Raw genomic sequence first — 18,823 nt, 5'->3', positions numbered from 1 at the left:
AAACACTTTTTGAGTCATAAAATAGGGAAGCATTTATCACATATTTAAGAATGTTAACAACAACAAAAAAACACCTGAGCTATCGGTATCATCTGTACTCTGCCGGACACTTGAGGAGCGGGGGAATGTGCCTTTGCTGTGCGTTTTAAAGATGGCGGAGGACAGCTCTTCCAGCGTGCAGCCCAGGAGATATGCTGCTTTTTGTGCCCACTCGTGCCTGGCAAACTGCTTTCGGCCCACTGAGGGGTCAGAAAGCCACATACATGAAAGAAAAGCAGTGTTACCACAAAACATCTGTCATGTTATGGTGATGATGACTGAATTAAAATTTTTGGCCAGACGATCCAAATGTTTTGAGACCTCAAACACACACACTAACGTCTCTAAACAATGAAACATTCTTTTAGTTTGATGGCTGGAAGGTCTCTACTGACTCTCAGTGGACAGATTTTAAAATGCACTCTGTGTAATTAGACATGCTGTATTTTACTGCTTCACACATTCAGATATTAGTGGTGATCTAGCCACTGGAGGAGCTGGCAGCTTTACCTTTGGTGGCCCCAGCGGCCCCAAGGTGGTATATGGCCCCTAAGATCAGCCACACGGTTTTCTGTTCTTCAGCAGAGATGCCCAGGACCTTCATGGCTGCCTGTAGCTTAGTAAACTGCTGAGCGGCTCTCTGCTTGTCCTCGGGCTACAGAGCATTTGATGTATGATACAATGTATAGAGATCAAATAGATAAAGTGTGTGTCTAATGATGCCACATGTGGTTTTTCTTACCTTCGAGTGAGGGAGGAGCCCAAACGTGCTGCTTTCAGCAAAGTGATCAAAATGAAGTTCAGTCCTGAAAGGCATAATATTTCATTAGCTGATCAACTTTAATCTGTACATGTGTCCTGCTATGATCAGCATAATTACCTGCTATGACCATTTGCATGCCAGGTTTGATATTTTGTATGTCTAGAATATTACAAAATGGCATGGTGGCTGGATAAATTTATGCATAATTTAGACATAATATGCATTTAGTATTCATGCTCTTTAGATTAATGCACTGTAAAAATTAAAACCAGTCAGGTCAATAATCTTACAAGATTGAACTATTTTTTCTTTATTCAGTTTAATATAATCTTTGATTATACTTAAGTGCCTAAGGCAGCACTGTTTACTTTAGAGCTGCATCTGCTCCAGCCATCAGATAGTAAAACACATTGAAGCTTGATTCTGCTTCTGGTCGTCTGGTCACTCTGAACTTCTCCAGCAACATGGTCTGTTTGCAAGACATAAAGCAAATTAGAGATAAATGTTCCAATGTCTTTAAGAAAAAGTGTGTGTTATTGCCCTTGATGTACCCCACCTGAACAGAGGCAGAGGCCACCTGTCCTGCCTGGTCGAAGTCAAGAGAGACTATGTGAGAGAAGCGACTGGCGTTCACATTCATAGCTGTACTGCAGTTCCCGAAAGCCTCCAGAACCGTGTAGACCGCCTGCCATTTCTCAGCTGTGGGGAGGGGACAGTTCATAATGTTACAATCTTCTAATAAAAATCAGAGAATCTATGTACACATTTTTTTTTATTAAACTTAAAACTTAAATTAAAAACCTGTTTTTGAAAAATAAAATAAAACATTATGAATATAAAAAAAAAAACTAAAATCCTTGGTAACTAACTGAGTTTAAGTATTAAAATGACTAAAAGTGAACTTAAAAAATATGCAAACTAAATAAAATGACAAAAGCACACAAATTTGTAAAACATTAACATTGAAGATCAAAATAAAGGGTAATTAAAAATAAATAAATACTGTATTATAATCCTAAAACAACACTGAAACTCAAACACACATTATATTTGTATTAGCTAAGTCCAGGGTAAAATAATATAAATTTAAATTCAATATAATATATAACAACTGAATGTAGTGTAGCTATATATGTAATTAATCATTAAATAAAATAACATAAGTTCATTAAAATAACTTGAGTATTCATATCACTTGACTATAAAGTGTGAACATTTTATAGATAGATAGATAGATAGATAGATAGATAGATAGATAGATAGATAGATAGATAGATAGATAGAAAGATAGACAGACAGAATATTTTTATATTTATTTATTTTATTAAAATTAGGATTTCATTATGATTGTATGGCTTAAAGGATAAAGAAACAAAAAAATCAAATAGAAAATGAGTGACTTATAGCCACTGTTCAGTTTAATCAAAAGTGAAAATGAACTCTGGGAAAGCTGAAAAGGAGAGCGCTATATTGGGTCCTCCTCATCTTCCTCACCTGAAAACACCTTTCCACTGCCAGCTGCGACGGTGACCAGGTACTGCAGCAGGTGCTGACAGTTAGTGGTCTTTCCACTGCCACTCTTGCCCAGCAGCACGATAGTCTGATCCTGACGTGTGGTCAGCAGCTGATGATACGCCGACTGAGCAATGGCAAAAATGTGAGGGGCTGTTTCTTCTCTCCGGCAGCCCTTAAACATCTGCATCACCTGATATAAACAGACCATGTCACTCCATCTCTCACGGCCATAACTCTCAGGTAACTTTAATACTTTGTGCGAAGTTCGTACCTTCTCTGAGTACAAGACAGGGGTACAGAGAGGATTGATCACAATCAGGTTTGGCCCAGCGTAGGTGTGAATGAGGTTTCCACCATAGCGCTGGCGAAGGGTGTGAAGGATGCTAGACTCGTTGAGGTACAGAAGAGAGGAGAGATCCTCCACTCGATCATATGATAGAGGATTTGCCTGACAGACAGACAGATGAAAGTAAGTAAACAGGTCTCTTGGCTTTTGTGTGAGTAATGTCACATGTTAATGTCCACCTTCTCCACATCATCCTCGTCCACTTCCAGGATGGTCCCATCATGCTCCAGTCTGACCTTTACTTTCCCCTCTGGGAGAGACCCCATCTCTATCTTGAGCTGTGTAGCTACAAAAACAAAACCATTATTTATTTACTTAATGAATATTCAGATCATTATAGGAGTAATGCACGATGACTTCACTAACCCAAAGAGAAGCCATCTTTATGGACAAGCCAGACCTTCCCAGTGTTGTACCAGGCCTTCTCTGTAGCAAGCTGCTCCTCCGCCTTCACCTGCAGGAATGAGAGAGACTGTCAGACACACGCCAGTCACAGAACGTGAAACACAATAGGTTTCCAGTCCAACGATTGAATGCAATTCAGTTCAGATTTTCAGTCTGTTTAAAATTAACTGTGACAGAGACAGATAGGTAAAGTGGTCGCTGCTAATATAAATATAAATAAGACGACATCTAAAATGTATACACAACAAAACAGCTAGAGTCATGTTAAACACAGAAAGACAAACACATTCGACACAAAAAAACAGCAGAACAATGCACATCATTAGGTTGAAGTCTATCTAGCTATAGAAAATGAATCAATAGCCTCTCTTTACACATCACAAAGAAAACTATAACACACAGAAAACTGCAAATAAACTGAATTGTCAAACATGCACATATACACCAGAGTAGAATTTGAATGGGAGCTCGGAGGTGATAAGATTCCTTCAATGTCACAACGAAACTCAGCTAAGCTTTACACATAAGCAGAATTACACACAGGCAATGCAGTAGGCAGACCTTGGACAGACTGGCAGCTTTATGTGCAGCCAGCAGGACAGCGAAAGGATCTTTAGCTGTCACGGCCTGCAATAAGTCATGAATACACAAATCCTCACAGGATAAATAATAACAGGGAAAGGTTCAGGTAAAAATGCACCTTAGTCACACTACATATAAGAACTGTGAAAAAAAAAAAGAAAGGAGAAAATTGACAAAGGTTAAGGGAAAATTTAGATTAATTTCCAAAGCAACAACACAGAACATGCATCTGTTTGTCAGGACTGTAATGCAAAGGTCCAAAAGAACGCGTGAGTCAATTTCTGCAGGCAGAAATTAGACATAAATTCTCTCTGCTGCAGCGCATCAGTCACACTTATAAGGAAAATTGTGAGTAAATGCATAAATACATACTCTGACCAATTCATACATCATTAATAGCAGCTCACTTCCATGATTTATTAAGATTGCATTCACATCAGAAGCGAACCGTACTAGAGTTTGCATGAACCATACCCCAGACCACCCTTTTTAGGTAGATTCAGGGATGGTTCACAGGTGCACATCCAAGTTCAGAAAACAGCCTTCACATTATCCAAACAAACCGAACTCTGACGTCAAACGAACCCAGGTGCACACCAAAAGTGCTAGTGTGAAAGCCCCGCAAACCAGGATCAGCAGTGTGATTATTATCAAACCAATTGATGCTAACATTAAAACCAATACAAGAACAAGCCTGACACAATAGTATAACCGCTGACAATTGTTAACTGCTGAAAATAAGCGGTGAGACATAAACACTGATGATGCAGAATACATTTAACTGACCACATATCCACTTTCAGGCAACACATATCTCTCACAGTTGAACACCACTGTTTTACACAAACATCTTGGCAGTTGCGGGACACACCTGTTGGTTGGCGATAGTTGAAATCTGGGATGGAGGCTTTCCAGCAGGGGCTGCAGAAGGTTTTGACTCCCCCTTCACAGATACAGCAATTGTCAGTATGTGTGTATTCAAGCAGACGGTCTACAATCATGCCAAAAAGTAGCAAGATAGGATCCACCACATTACAACTGTACAAGAAGTCTGCAACTGACACTAATGCAATATTAGTCTTATATCTGGTCACGGCTGCAGCCAACAACATTTTACCTCAACTTGCAGTTAAAGCCATTTGAGGGGTTGACAGAGATGGTGTGCATTAGAAAATGATCTCAAGAATCAAAAAAATCACTTCCATCATCAATAGTTGACATGATGATCTCTTGAAGGCGTCAACTGATTTCAAAGTTACTGCTTCAGTCCACTTCAAAAGGTTAAAGTAAGACAAATATTAGTTCTGCAGGGAGCCTTGCAAAGTTTTACAACATTGGCCTGCTGAGTAAACATGCATTACTAAAGCATTCAGAAACAAATGCAGTACCTCTGGCTTGGAGTAACCCCAGAGTGGGATACTTGCTGGCTTTTGCACAGCAGCAGTCTGTGGTACCGGAATAAAGCCTGCAGGGGGTGCTAATGGGTCAACTTTGGGCTTGGGGATAAATCCTGCCACTGGGGCAAATGGATGGTTGGGGTTCTTCTGAGGCACTTTTAACAATATTTTCTTTGTTTTCCTCTTGATGTTCTTTGCTTTCGGCAGCTTTCAATCGAGAGCGATGCTCTTTAATCCTTGCACGGCCCATTAGGCTGGTCAGCCCAACAGAGAGGGCATCTCCATCTACAGAGCTGCGAGCTTGCAGGGGGCAACTTGTTTTGGGGACCGAAAGTGGCTGCCGACGGCTTTTCCTCTGACCCTGCTCCTCGCCAATGTGCCAGACTCAACGCTGCCATGTCGTCCATACATGGAGTCGCTGCTTCTCTGGTCTGATGTCAGTGGCCACTCTGGATATATATATATATATATATATATATATATATATATATATATATATATAATTACAAACAACTTAAATAATTTAACTGCTTTTGGATTTTAATTTTACAAAGGGCATCTGAGAAGTATTTTAGATCAATTTGAAATACAATAAACAACGAAGAGGATTAAAAATATCCACATTTATGTAAAAATTATTTTGGTAATAAAACAATATTATTAATCAAATCATACAAAACAGAGCACTCTTTGGTTAGATCTTGTAACGTTTGAGTGAAACCATCAAGCTATCAGACCTTTCTCTACCATCCAGTCCTGCAATGCTTTCCAAAATGACTGAGACAAACTACATGTAGAAAAAATATGTTCTGTATCTTAAACTAAATATTTGCATAAATAACATAAAAATAAAAATACATTTTGAGTGCAGAAATTTATTAGAGGGATATACAGGTTTCTCAATTAATATTTTTAATTGCATTTTTTTTTTTTACCTTGGGGGGAATAGGAATATTTAACAGTGTTTTAATCAAATGTTTGATCTAATTTATTTCTTAATATTTGACAAGGGTAGTGTGACTGGATGATATATTGTCTTATATTCTAATTCTTCGTCCAGCTGCTACTCCCAAAACAAAAAGGGCTTCAGGCCCCACCCACTGGAGTACAGCAGTACAGTTCTAAACAATCACTCTCACTTTCTTCTCCAAAAATGATCTTTCGCCTGCTAACATTCACATTTGAACATTTAAGACCCTATAGTTTAGAAAGTTACTTCTACTCACTCCATGTCCATTCAAATGTTATCTTTCATTTAAAGCCATTCTACTACATTCCAACTGGATGATGAGAAGAAACAGATGAACTGCTTTCTTACGGCAATTACAGACAAAGTACAAGGTTGGAAGCAAACAACTGTCCTAAAAGAAAAAGACCACCATTTTCTGAACAAACCCCATCTTTAGCACCTCCTGGTGATATATACGTGAAGTAAACACACAGGATCTGTTTCAGAGAGAACCACAGGCACAATAACAAATGCAGAGTTTTGTGAGATGTCATATCTTCTGATCTCAGAACAGACACCCATCTGAAATCCGAGTCAGTAATGATGATGCTGTTCAAACACTTACATTCGTGCTTTTTGCACCTGAGACATTTTCATCTTTCACCTGAAGGGAGGCAGATAGAGACAGGAAAGTTAAACCAGGGATCAGACTTTGTGGTGGTTGTGACACTTGACCCTGCTCTCTCTCTCTGTTCTCTTGATATACAGTTTATGCACCAGTGATTCTCATAGAGGCGGGCATCAGACAGTTCATTATCCCTCTGTCAGACTGAAGATTAACCTCTGTCTATCTCAGTTACTAAAGACCAGTACAGCAAACTCTCATATACAGGCACCTGACACTAATTCAAAGCTACTAAATGTGGACAAGGGAGTTTCTTCTTAAGAAATGCGATACTTGAGAGCATGCAAAAAAAAAATGTGTGTGAATGCAACATTTCTTGTGGGAATTTGACACTTTTTGTGAGGGAAGGCAAAAGCATTGAAAGATGTTTTTTCTCCACCCATGTCATACTCTGTAACATATGGGGCAACAATCATATATCATATTGTGAAGAAAAATCTTGGTCTATTTCACCTGTCCTGAGCAGACAGTAAAGTCATGAACAATAAAACATAAAACAGTACTTGCGTTTTTCTCCCAAAATGAGAAATGAGATGAGAAGGCCATGGAGAAACAGACAGTTCAGGAGAGGAGAGGAAGAGGAAAGGGTAGGAGGGAAGCCTGGTTTGTGCAAAGATAAGATAAAGTGAATCAAGCTTTGCATAAAATAAGGAAAAATGCTGACAGAATGCAAAAACAACCCATCTGAAAGTGAAAGTGCAGTTTTCATGACATACCAGAACATTAAACATTAGTATAAATAGAGCATATGTGAAGAGGCCTGTGAAGTAACCAGCACACACACATGAATGGCTGTCCGGCCGGCTTTAAACACTGATTCCCTTTGTTATGTTAAGTTAGCCATGTTCAGTTAGCCATTCTTGAGCAGACGTCTTGAGCAGAACTCAACGTGGGGCATGACATTATGACAAGGACGTCAAGCAGGAGTCTAGGCCTGGGAGGGGGAAAACAGCTGCGTGAGGACACCATGGTAAAAATAACCATGCAGACCCCAGTACCCCCAGTACCCCCTGACCACACACACACACACACACACACACAATCTGGATTCAAACAGCTTAACTATTCTTTCTGAGAATCCAGCCGAGCTCAATTCACAAACTTTACCAGCAGAGACAACACGTTTAATTCCCACCACAAGGGGGCAACAAACAACCGACAACATCATGGCTTGGTGATAGTGACAAGTTTTGATTCAGAAAATGTGCAAATCCATTTTCATTTTCAAGTTTCACTGATTCACTGTGTTTACTTCAATTTAAAAATAGACAATTCATGCTGGTGAAACTTATCAAATGAATAGTATAGAGCTACAGTCAGCCTCTGTGATTGGTCAGAGGTTGACAGGGTGACTGCTGATTGGCTGTTCTGCAACTAGGGGCTGGCACAAAAGGTGGAATAAATTGTGTTATACATAAAATACATAAAAATACATACATAGATAAATGAAGATATATTATTGTTTTAAAGTCATTTTGTAGCTGTATCACCTGGCACTGAATCTAGGCCAACATTTAAAAGTATGTGACATTTTTATGTTGTATAATAAAGTTTGGAATTAAAATACATCTTTTAACAAGTTTCTGGTGTACAAAAGACATGAAAAACAAAAGAAGAGGTGAGGACATTCTTCTACAGGCCAAATACAGCCTGATTGAAACATTTGCTCCACGAATTCATAAAGTATTGTTTCTCTCATTCAGAAACATCCTGAGGGCACAAACCCTACGGACAGATAAAGCAGCATGTCTGGTCTTGCTGCTACTCGCTACATAGTGATTTACATAACATTTATGTTATGGGAAAATTGCTCATATGATGTAAGATTACCAGTCTCATGCTAAATGTAGGCATCAAAATCAAGGTTTCTTGTATTTCTTGATACAAGAAACCTAAAACAATCTGTCAGGTCTGGTTTGATTAAAGAAAGGTCCAATTGCTCTGTTAGTGAAGTTCACTTAAATAAGTGTGAATGCTGCCATCTGAAAATCGGTGTACACCAAACAAGCTTCCAAACTTACTCAAGTTCAGTTTGACTGAAATATATGTAAAAAAAAAAAAATATATATATATATAATATTCCATGTACCAAAGACATTTAAACAAACACAAACCCATTACAATTCGGTAAAGGAGCCAGAACCACCATCTATTCGCAGCAGAACTCCATTTGAGCTCATACAATGAGCACATTTAGTCCAGTCAACAGCATTATTTTGTATATTTGGTAAGTTTTATTGCAAAATATCTGCTAAAAAGGGCACTTGTAGTTTGATCAAACCAGGACCAAATGTATCAGTTTCTCTTTTGGTGTGGAAAAACTCAACAGTCCCGCACACTATCGACACTTGCACATATATATTTTATTAAAAACATTTCGGTCCCATGACCTTCATCAGGTATACAAAAAATATTCATGCATCTTATGTAAAAATCAACAAATGACCAATCACCAGGTTGTAAGCTTTTATATTATATATAATTAATGATTACTAAAACCTGATAGGAAAAAAGGAAACAAATCAAGTTTTTGTGAGAGCTATGGTGTATATGTTTTGACTAGCAACTCTTGTCATAAATTAATCTATAACTGCTCCTGCATAATTTTTAACAACAAACAGTGAGAAAAAAAAATAAATAAAAATTTTTTATATATATATATATATATATATATATATATATATATATATATATATATATATATATATATATATATATATAATTACAAACAACTTAAATAATTTAACTGCTTTTGGATTTTAATTTTAATATATAATTTATATATATATATATATAGGATTCTCATAACTTTCAATGATATATAGTTTGTTATGATTAGATTAGGATTTAATTTTAATGTATTGAAGTAAACTTGGTCATCCTGGTAGTGGGACGGTGACAGTTAAAAACCGTCACTCTATAACCTCAGATTGAACAGTGCTTCATCATTCATACCCATAGGTGATAAAGTTTGAAGAGTAAATATCCCGAATAACTCACGTCTAAACAAAAGCATTTCTATATCACCACCTCTCGGTGGCACAGTCACTTTCTCAATGCCACAAAACCATAAAAAGGAAACCTCATGATTCAGACAGCCACAGGATAATTAACATCTTTTCCTCTAATAGAACTCTTATGTTCACTGATCCTAACATCCCAACACACAAAGACCACAGGGGCAACTAATCAGGTAAAGGACATGGGATGAAGCACAAGTAATAACAGAATTGATTCTGTATTTTTTCCCAGTTCTTGGAAGGCAAAAATAAAACATTTTTTTAAACGTATTATTGCGCTTAGCACTGATACCACATCGATAGTTTCCATTTTGTACAGAACTCAATAATCTTTGAGATGGACTGAGATGAATCTCTTAATCTCTTCCAATTTTTGACCGTTTGTATACAATCAACGGAGGATGTTGAAAAAGAGAACTCAATTCAGAATCAGAAAACAACAAATGCCAATGTTTTAAAAAGATATCAAATAGGACATAAAGGAGCAACAATAATGTACAGTATGTGGAAAATAATGTTTTTTGAACCACGTTAACACATTTCATTACATTAAATACACATAATAATGTTTTTTTTAGCTATGTCATATGACTCCTTTAACTTTTTTTTTTCAATAGATCAGTTTTTTTGTATCCAGCCTTGGTTAGTAGTCTACCCGCAGGTGTGCAAGGTTAATTGTTAATTTACTTTTTTGGTATTTACCAAAAGGACCAAGAGAACAGAACTCGCCCTTACGAACGGAAAATATATTTACCAATATATTTCTTAAAATATATTGTGATATATTGTAATATATAATTTTCCCTTTTTATTTTCTAATATATTATATATTTGAATACATTTAATAATATATTGATGACACATATATTATATAATATATTGCAAAATATACAAATGATTGCCGCTTTCAATATATTGCAATATATTGGAAAAAATAAATATATCTAAGAATATATGCCTAATATATTACATGATATTTTTCAATATACTGCAATATATTTTTGTTTCATAAGGATCCAAGCGTAAACACACCTTTGTTGTCAAATTTGAAAGAAATCAATCATTTGTTAGAATCAAAGCTACACAACCAAATCAAATTGCAGACGCTATGACAACATTAAATGACATTCAAAATACATTAAGAAAGTAAATAAGAGCATTGTTTTGATTTTGTGCATTGTGCTATATTCTGACCCTTACGAAAGGAAAATATATTTACCAATATATTTCTTAAAATATATTGTGATATATTGTAATAAATTATCTTCCCTTTTTATTTTCTAATATTTTATATATTTGAATACATTTAATAATATATTGATGATACATATATTATATAATATATTGCGAAATATACAAATGATTGCCGCTTTCAATATATTGCAATATATTGGAAAAAAATAAATATATATAAGAATATATGCCTAATATATTACATGATATTTTCCAATATACTGCAATATATTTTTGTTTCATAAGGGGAGGGTGTGAATGGCCAGCAAGTAAATGACTAACCAACTGCTACTGTTAACCGAGTCACATTTAAAGAAGTACAATCATCCCTATGCCAACATGCTCAGAGAATACTGGACAGATTTGCACAGTCCCACTGCCAAATACCAGCGAAAATCTGTCCAAAAAATGCAGATGGTTGTCACTGACCTGCAGATAAAAACCAGGATAATTATCAGCCTGACTAAAGCCACTTCCTGGACCCCTGTGTCCCCTGACCAGTGTAAATATTCAGGCCCCCTCAATCTCCCAGTAGCACTGGGGCAACACTGACAGCTCAAGAAAGACTTCTGGGTCATCGGCCAGGAAACAAAGTGGAGACATAAAGAGAGATTTGACCGAGAGGACGGAGGGACAGCAGACAATGATGACAGACGAAAGACACATCCTGTATTCAGTGCCTGATGTGCAGCCAAGTCAAGCCATTACATAATCTAATCTGATACTAGTTAATGAAGCCATTCAAAGACAGATTGTGTCGGAGCAGTCAGAGCACATTCATAGTCCACAGGCTGTTGAACCCTCACAGGGTGGACAAAAAAGAAGCCATTGAGTCCAAAGAAATTATACAGGACTGTTTCTTTGCTAAAATTAGTAATTTCCTTCTTTTAAACACTTCTGAGCACTGAATAAACTGATCATTATCTTATTGCCAAAAGTGGACTGCTGTTACCAAAATATTAACCAGCATAATATAAACAAAATTCACTACTTAAGTGCACTTTTAAGACTGCACGTACTGTAGGTGTCAATCATCTCGGTTATGGCTGACTAACCTTTGCGTATCAGCATTGTTCACATTGTTGTCCATCAGGACAGGCCAAGTCACTGAATAGGTGTTGATATACAAGTGTGGGTGGTTTTAGGTTAGCAAGCATTGCATTGTAAACTTTAAAAAACGTCTACATAGTACATTTAAGCGCTTGTACTTTAAAAGTGCAAGAGCAAGGAAAACCTTTTCATGTTCATAACTTTTAATCATAAATCCCTACATACATTTGTGGGTTCAGACTTCCTAATAGATTCAGCAGTCACACACAAAAGGCTGATTAAAGTTGATTCATACATTCAGAGGACAATCGTTCAGCTAAGAGAGAGCTGGAGAGGGTGTAAGGAGATTGTGTGTGTTCTTCACACTACAGTAGTGCAGCTGAAACCTGTCTGTCTGGTAACTATCAATGCTAAAAATCAAACCTGTCAAACAAAATCACAAGCAGTTCCTGTCACAGACAGACCATGATTGAACCTGACATTCTACTGGAATAAAGCCACTCATGCTGCATGACATAAGAGTATCTGCCTTCCATTTCAGTTCTGGAGGGAGCTCACTAGGAGTGATTTGTGCCCAGTGATATTAAATAAAAATACTTTTGGTAATTGAAATAAAGGTGAAGTTTATAAAAGATCAAACTAATATTTGAAATGTTGTCTTGGAGACTACATGAAATGAATAAGTCTGACTAAAACTGAAAAAAAAAAACAACAACAATGTAAATAAATAAAATAAACTAATACAATGACAAAAGTAAAAAAAAAAATATTACAAATATTATTCAATACTACAATAAAGTATACATAATACTAAAATAACACTGTGGTGTTGTTTATTTGTAAATGCTGTCTGGGCTATTTTGGCATCCAATTCAAAGGAACTGTATATCAGGTAACGGTGAACAGGAACAATGGCTTTGCTGTAAGGTCAAACTAGTTGCACTAGGCAAAAAAAATAAAGTTTCTGTGAGTAAATATTCTATACATGTCTGACAATGACTGCGGCACTATTACAAGACATTTAGCCTCTGGTTAATTTAGCCTCTGCAATTTAATTGCAAGTGGTTGGACGCAGGTGGAAAACTTTTTTTCTCTGAACAGAAAATAAAAAGTGTCTACATTTTACACTATTTTCTATCAAGTTGCAACAAGCAATTTCACCATGCAGCTCTCCACAGTGGCATAGTCTAGATTTCTGTATCACAGTCTTTATATAGAATAAACGCTTTTAGGCCAATTCCAAATGTGTCATGTCCTTTTCTGTTCTTTTTTTTTGAAAGTGGGCCAGTAAAAACTCAGGTGGGACTCCTGCCCCCTGCAGGCTGGCTGAGACTGGCCACTTTCAAAGGGCGTAGTTTATTACAGCAGCTGATTTGACATTTACTCTCTTGATAACGTCACCATTTGAAATGGATGATATGAGGATGAGCCTTTTGTATAATTTTCATAAAACTTAATTTTGTGAGTTACTGGTATTTGGTAACAGGAACTAGGAGAAAACTTGGTCAACGTAACTTGAATGTCCTAGATTCTTAGGATCTCCTCTGATTGATGTGCTCTGGTTTTTCAGCATTACTGGGGCAAATTTGCCCAGAGGCATCTAGACTGCATAAATGTCTATGCATATAGGCAACTATTAGGATTTATATGAGAGCCCATTTCCACCAACGGGTAAAATAAAAATGACTTAAAATGTATAGTATTTATATTTATATATTTTTATCTCACAATTGTTCCTGCAATTCTGAGAAAAAAAAAGTTTGAATTTCAAGATATAAACTGGGAACTGTGAGCTAAAAGCTTAAAAATGTTAGTTATTTATGTATTTTTTACACTGGGTTGGCTATAACATTTCTAATGTTCTGACATACTTTAAAATTGATGGTGTACTAACACAACACTCTGACTTTGACACAGATATTTCAATGGTTATCCATTAGCAGTTATTTCCACACACATTCCTATTCAAACACAAGCAAACCAACATGAAAACAGGTTCAGCAGGAGCCATTGCTGACTCGTGTGACCCATGCCAACTCATTTGATTAGCCTGACCAAAACATTCTCTTCAAACACCTGTTTCTTCTTATTTTCACTCCATTAGATGAAATGCTGTTAGTGTGAAGAGCGGCCCCTCACAGATCAGGCCAGATGCTCTCGGCTGCACTAGGATAAACCTCTTAAGGTTCAAATGGAGCAAATATTACAGTACATAAACACAGCATTCTATATTTACCTCCCCCATGTTATTCTCACATCACAAATAAATCACTCAATGCATTTTAATCTCTTCTTAGCTCTGGTTTCGTGCTGAGCCAGATCAAATTAATATACCAGAGTATGGACGTCAGCCTAAACTAAGTATTTGCATTTGTCATTTTTTTCTCAATTTGTTAAAATTGTTTGCAAAATCATTTGCTGAGACATTGAAAATGTGTTGGAAAAAATAAGACGTTTCTTTAAAAATATGTCCCAGATCTTGATTTGGATATCGGTAACCACTGTGACTTCCTACGTGACACTGAGCTTGTGACATTTTTTGTCTGAGATGAGTGCAACTGACATGAAATATCTGATGGATCATGATGACAGACGATTACAGAAACAAACACAGCTGACATCACATCTGCTTTCACCTGGAGCACCTGACCTTTAGACTGACTACAAAAAAATCACTGAAATGTTCGCTTTCAGTGTTTTTCTCTCCGTTATCAAAAGACCCATCAATGCTTAGCAACATAAGATTAAAATATACAATAAGTGCTATCAGGCCAACAGATTCGCCCACATTCTGAATTGGGGCCGTTCGCTCAGCTGTACCAGGATACAGAGATGAAAATGTGTCAGAGAGCAACTGGGGAATACAGCAAAGCCAAGAGAGCAGATAAGTAAAAGGCTCTAATTCTGCTGCAAACATTGAAACAAAGATCTCAGAACATACGATTAGACCTTCAGGAAAAGCTGCCAATCGATATCTACATCCAAATTCTATATTTATGCATTTCACAGATGCTTTTATCCAAAGCGATTTACACTGAATTGAAAGTATACATTTTATCAGTTCATGCATTCCCTAGGAAGCGAACCAACGCCATTGGTGTTGCTAGCGCCATGCTCGATTGTTTGAACTAAAGGGATGATTCTAAAGTTATGTAGAGTACGGTAAATATCACAAAACATTTAGTGAACAAATAAAAACTCTTTCTGAATCTGAACTTTTCCATTTAACAGTGTATTAGATAACAATATGGACTTTTTCTGCTATTTTGCCATTTGTTCCACTCAAATGGGACTCCACTGTCTTCCATAATGTGAGTCTAAACAATGCAGATGCATTATGGGTAAAAGTGACAAATACACATTAGACGGGTTATTAACCCCCCCAAGCTGTCTCACTGAAACTGCTGACATCATCAACAGCTCTCCGCACAACGGTCTATTTTTAGATGTCAACAGAAACACTCATATTTCTCTGAATTCACAGAATACCTCAAGGCTGTAACTGATCTTCCATATGAAGAGTTGCTGAAACATAGAGTATGTACCCTCAAACTGTACTGTTTTTCCAGAGGAACGTCAAAAAGCCAAACATTTAGAATCCAAATTACACTTTTAGCTAAAAAAAAATATTTATCCACTATTTATCAGATTTTACTGACACAATTTCATTGAGTTTTATTGTGCCTAGTGCATGGTGGGAGACAACAGAAAATGATGTGAAGAAGAAGAGCTAGCAAACCAATGCCATCCACATTTTGCTACTTGGCTCAAGAGCAAGTTTTCTTTGAGTGATTCAACACATCACAACTATCTCACCTCGTAAACATCACGGTACGGGCCTCTGGTGTTCCTCAACCAACAGCGGCTCAGCTCGCTCAACTCCACGATGGGCTGCACCTTCAGACGTACCGTGTCTCCAGACAGCCTGATCATCTCCACGATCTCATCCCTGCTCTTACTTTCCACGTTTCTCCCATTGATCTCTACCAGACGGTCGCCTGGCACCAGCCCCAGTGTCAGGTCCTTATTCCCAGCGCCGGGCTCAGCAAAGTGCACCACCTTTCGGTAGAGCGACCCATCGGGCTGCTGGTCCACCATGGTGGTGCGACGAAGTGTAAAGCCAAAATCTCCTGTGTTGCGGCGCTGAATTTCCAACTCTCTTGATGCAGGAATCTGTGGAGGCGCCACAGCAGGCAAGCGCAGGTCTGCTGGGAACGTTTGGTCCACTATCTCTGGGACCTGGACAATCTTTGCAGGGCTGGTGGGATGGTGAGGTGTGTATAGAGGCGGATTGAATACCTTGACCTCTACCTGATGTGAGGGAGTGGTGGAGTTCTGTCCTGATGGTGTGGTCGACCCTAAAGGCCTTTCCTCTTTACTCTTCTGTGAAACAGAAAGATTTGTTCGCTTCCAGATTTGTTCGACTTGGGAATTCTGCTTTGCCATGGAGTCGTACTCGACCTCCTGTTCTTTGATGGATGACCGGAGGATGTCTTGGTCAATCTTAATGTCATCGCTGGAGCTTGTGGGTGTTATGGTACCTTGAGTATAGAGTTTCCTGAGGTCCAAGTCTGTCAGGCTGAGCTCTGTGTTTCGGACCACCCTGATGGGAATGGGGCTGGAAATCTCCAGCTTTCTTTTCGCCACTCGGTTAGAGCTGCTTCGATGAATATGAAAGAAACCTCTCCTCATGCTCATTTCCTCTAGACTATTCAGTTCGGCTTGAGACATTCGCTCTTGTTTCACTTTCTTCTCCTTCTTCTCCTTTTTTGTTCCATCCTTCTCCTTGTCTTTATCTTTCTTGATCAAGTGGAACATGGTTGTGCCCAAATGTAGAATCCACCAGGTCTCTTCACAGCATTAAGATCAATGTTGGCATTCAGTCATGACCAGCTCCAGTTCCACAGCACCAAGGGCACCTCAGCTACAAGTGAAGCTCTCCTCTAAAACAACAGATTGAAAGAACACATTTTTATGTTTCCTCTTTTTTGCAATGACTGTAGTAGTCATGGAGTTTAAAATGCATATTATTTTATTGTAATAGTTAAATAAATTGAAATTATCATTATTACTATTACAACTAATATATATATATATATATATATATATATATATATATATATATATATATATATATATATATATATGTGACGGTAGACCTCTGCGTGACGTCACACAATCTCATTGGCTGTTTTTACCCCTCTTGACAGGTACAAAAAAAATCGGTAAGAGATCCGTACAGCTTATCATCGACAGTAATATAAAATGTACACAACGACATTAACATGATATAAAACACAGCACCATATATCAGTTATGATGTTAAAACGATCAGTTTTCACGAATATCCGAACAAATCGAGTAGAATAAATAACTTCCTGAAACCACGCATCTCATCGCCCCCTGAACGCTTCCTCTTCGAATTTAATTTCTGTTACAATAAATATGCTACGAATTGCCTTGACCTCATCTGCAGAATCATGTCTGTCATGTAAAGTTGAATTAATTTCTAGATACACTACCGGTAGAAACTTTTACTGATTCAGGTCTTAATGTAAATCTACGAGGGTTTTAAAATGAAACTCTTTGTGCTTTTATTATATTACTCATTAATTCAGTATTAGACCCTATACTCAAATCCCGCGTCTATATGCAGTAATTTCTTTGGTCTTGTATATCATGTCTTTAAGGTGAATGTTTTGGTGCGCGTAATGCGCTTCTCCAAACCTATTTATTCCGCATCAACGCAAACATACAGACTGTTCACCTGTACAGTGAGCTAAACATAAATGCCGCTAAAGATAAACAAACTCACCGCTGAACCGGTGCAGAAATAGTCTGGCGACTGCCGGTGCGCGCTGAGCTGTAGCACCGCTCCTCTGGAAACGCGTCTAGAGCGTTTGACGGTCAATGGGACGCGCGCACCAGGTGATCTCCCGGATCACTGCGATCTCTGCTCGATATGATCTCTTCAAGTAAAGTTGAACACATCAGTTCATCCCTTTTGCATGAATAAGAGCCATTGAAACCTAGAGAGTTTTAGGTCGAGATACTTTGACTAAGATCAAAGTTTATTTGTCTGATGTGCAACACAGTTTAGTGCTAAAAAAGGCAACCAGTAATAAAAAATAAAATTCCAGCTAGGTTAAAATAATAATTTGTACTATTCGATCATTTGTATAAGAATAATAGCTACAGATATCAATAAATTAGCCGTCTATAGGAATAAATAATAATAATGAAAAATAATAAATAGTATAAGAATAGACTGGTATGCACACTATTGGCGTAATAAAATTAAAAAAGTAAAATATATTCAGTAGAAATTATTGTCTTTTCAAATTAACCATGTGCTTGATTTTGCGTACACAAGTTTAATCGCAATAATGAATTGATGGTGGTTCAGTTTAATTTTCTTGTGCATAGCGCCCTCCTTTGGAACAACTCTGTGACAACACTAATCCCTCTTTTTGTATTATTTTTTTTTTCATAATTCTCCAGCTATGCAATATTCTTCCAAATCTCCATCTATTCCACATTTGTGACTTATTTATCTTACATTCTTACAGCATCTCTTGTTCTGGTATTGGAATCAGTGTGTCAATTTAAAGTTCACTAAACAAATCAAACAAAATATAAAATACATATATACTTATAATATCTTTAACCATTAACCAAAGCTTCTCAATTTAATACAAGCCTATAAATCATATGTTCTGGCTGTGGTGTTTTGGTAGAAAATATAAATATTTCTTATCTCATGCTTAAATGATTACAACATATCAAATATTATAGCCATAGCAAATCAAGTTGGCTAGTTTCTCAGCACATGACCTTAC

General features: G+C 37.2%; 1 protein-coding gene across 2 annotated transcripts in view; it reads right to left on the bottom strand.

Moving 5' to 3' along the window:
* The window catches only part of LOC128020989 (unconventional myosin-XVIIIa), a 39,304-nt gene extending 21,369 nt beyond the window's left edge, over nt 1-17,935 (bottom strand). For both annotated transcript variants that reach the window (XM_052607838.1, XM_052607839.1), the window contains exons 1-11: nt 17,800-17,935; nt 15,801-16,927; nt 3,030-3,117; nt 2,843-2,949; nt 2,589-2,765; nt 2,297-2,507; nt 1,359-1,501; nt 1,171-1,271; nt 782-845; nt 550-694; nt 75-239 (exon numbers count right to left, since the gene is read on the bottom strand). In XM_052607838.1, coding sequence (XP_052463798.1) covers nt 75-239; nt 550-694; nt 782-845; nt 1,171-1,271; nt 1,359-1,501; nt 2,297-2,507; nt 2,589-2,765; nt 2,843-2,949; nt 3,030-3,117; nt 15,801-16,802 — 2,203 coding nt within the window. In that variant the 5' untranslated portion in view covers nt 16,803-16,927; nt 17,800-17,935. The remainder of the gene's footprint in view (nt 1-74; nt 240-549; nt 695-781; nt 846-1,170; nt 1,272-1,358; nt 1,502-2,296; nt 2,508-2,588; nt 2,766-2,842; nt 2,950-3,029; nt 3,118-15,800; nt 16,928-17,799) is intronic.
* Between the last annotated feature and the right edge of the window lie 888 nt (nt 17,936-18,823).

Source organism: Carassius gibelio, chromosome A10 (assembly GCF_023724105.1).
Source record: "Carassius gibelio isolate Cgi1373 ecotype wild population from Czech Republic chromosome A10, carGib1.2-hapl.c, whole genome shotgun sequence".
NCBI lineage: Eukaryota > Metazoa > Chordata > Actinopteri > Cypriniformes > Cyprinidae > Carassius > Carassius gibelio.
This window is presented reverse-complemented; position numbering and strand designations above follow the sequence as displayed.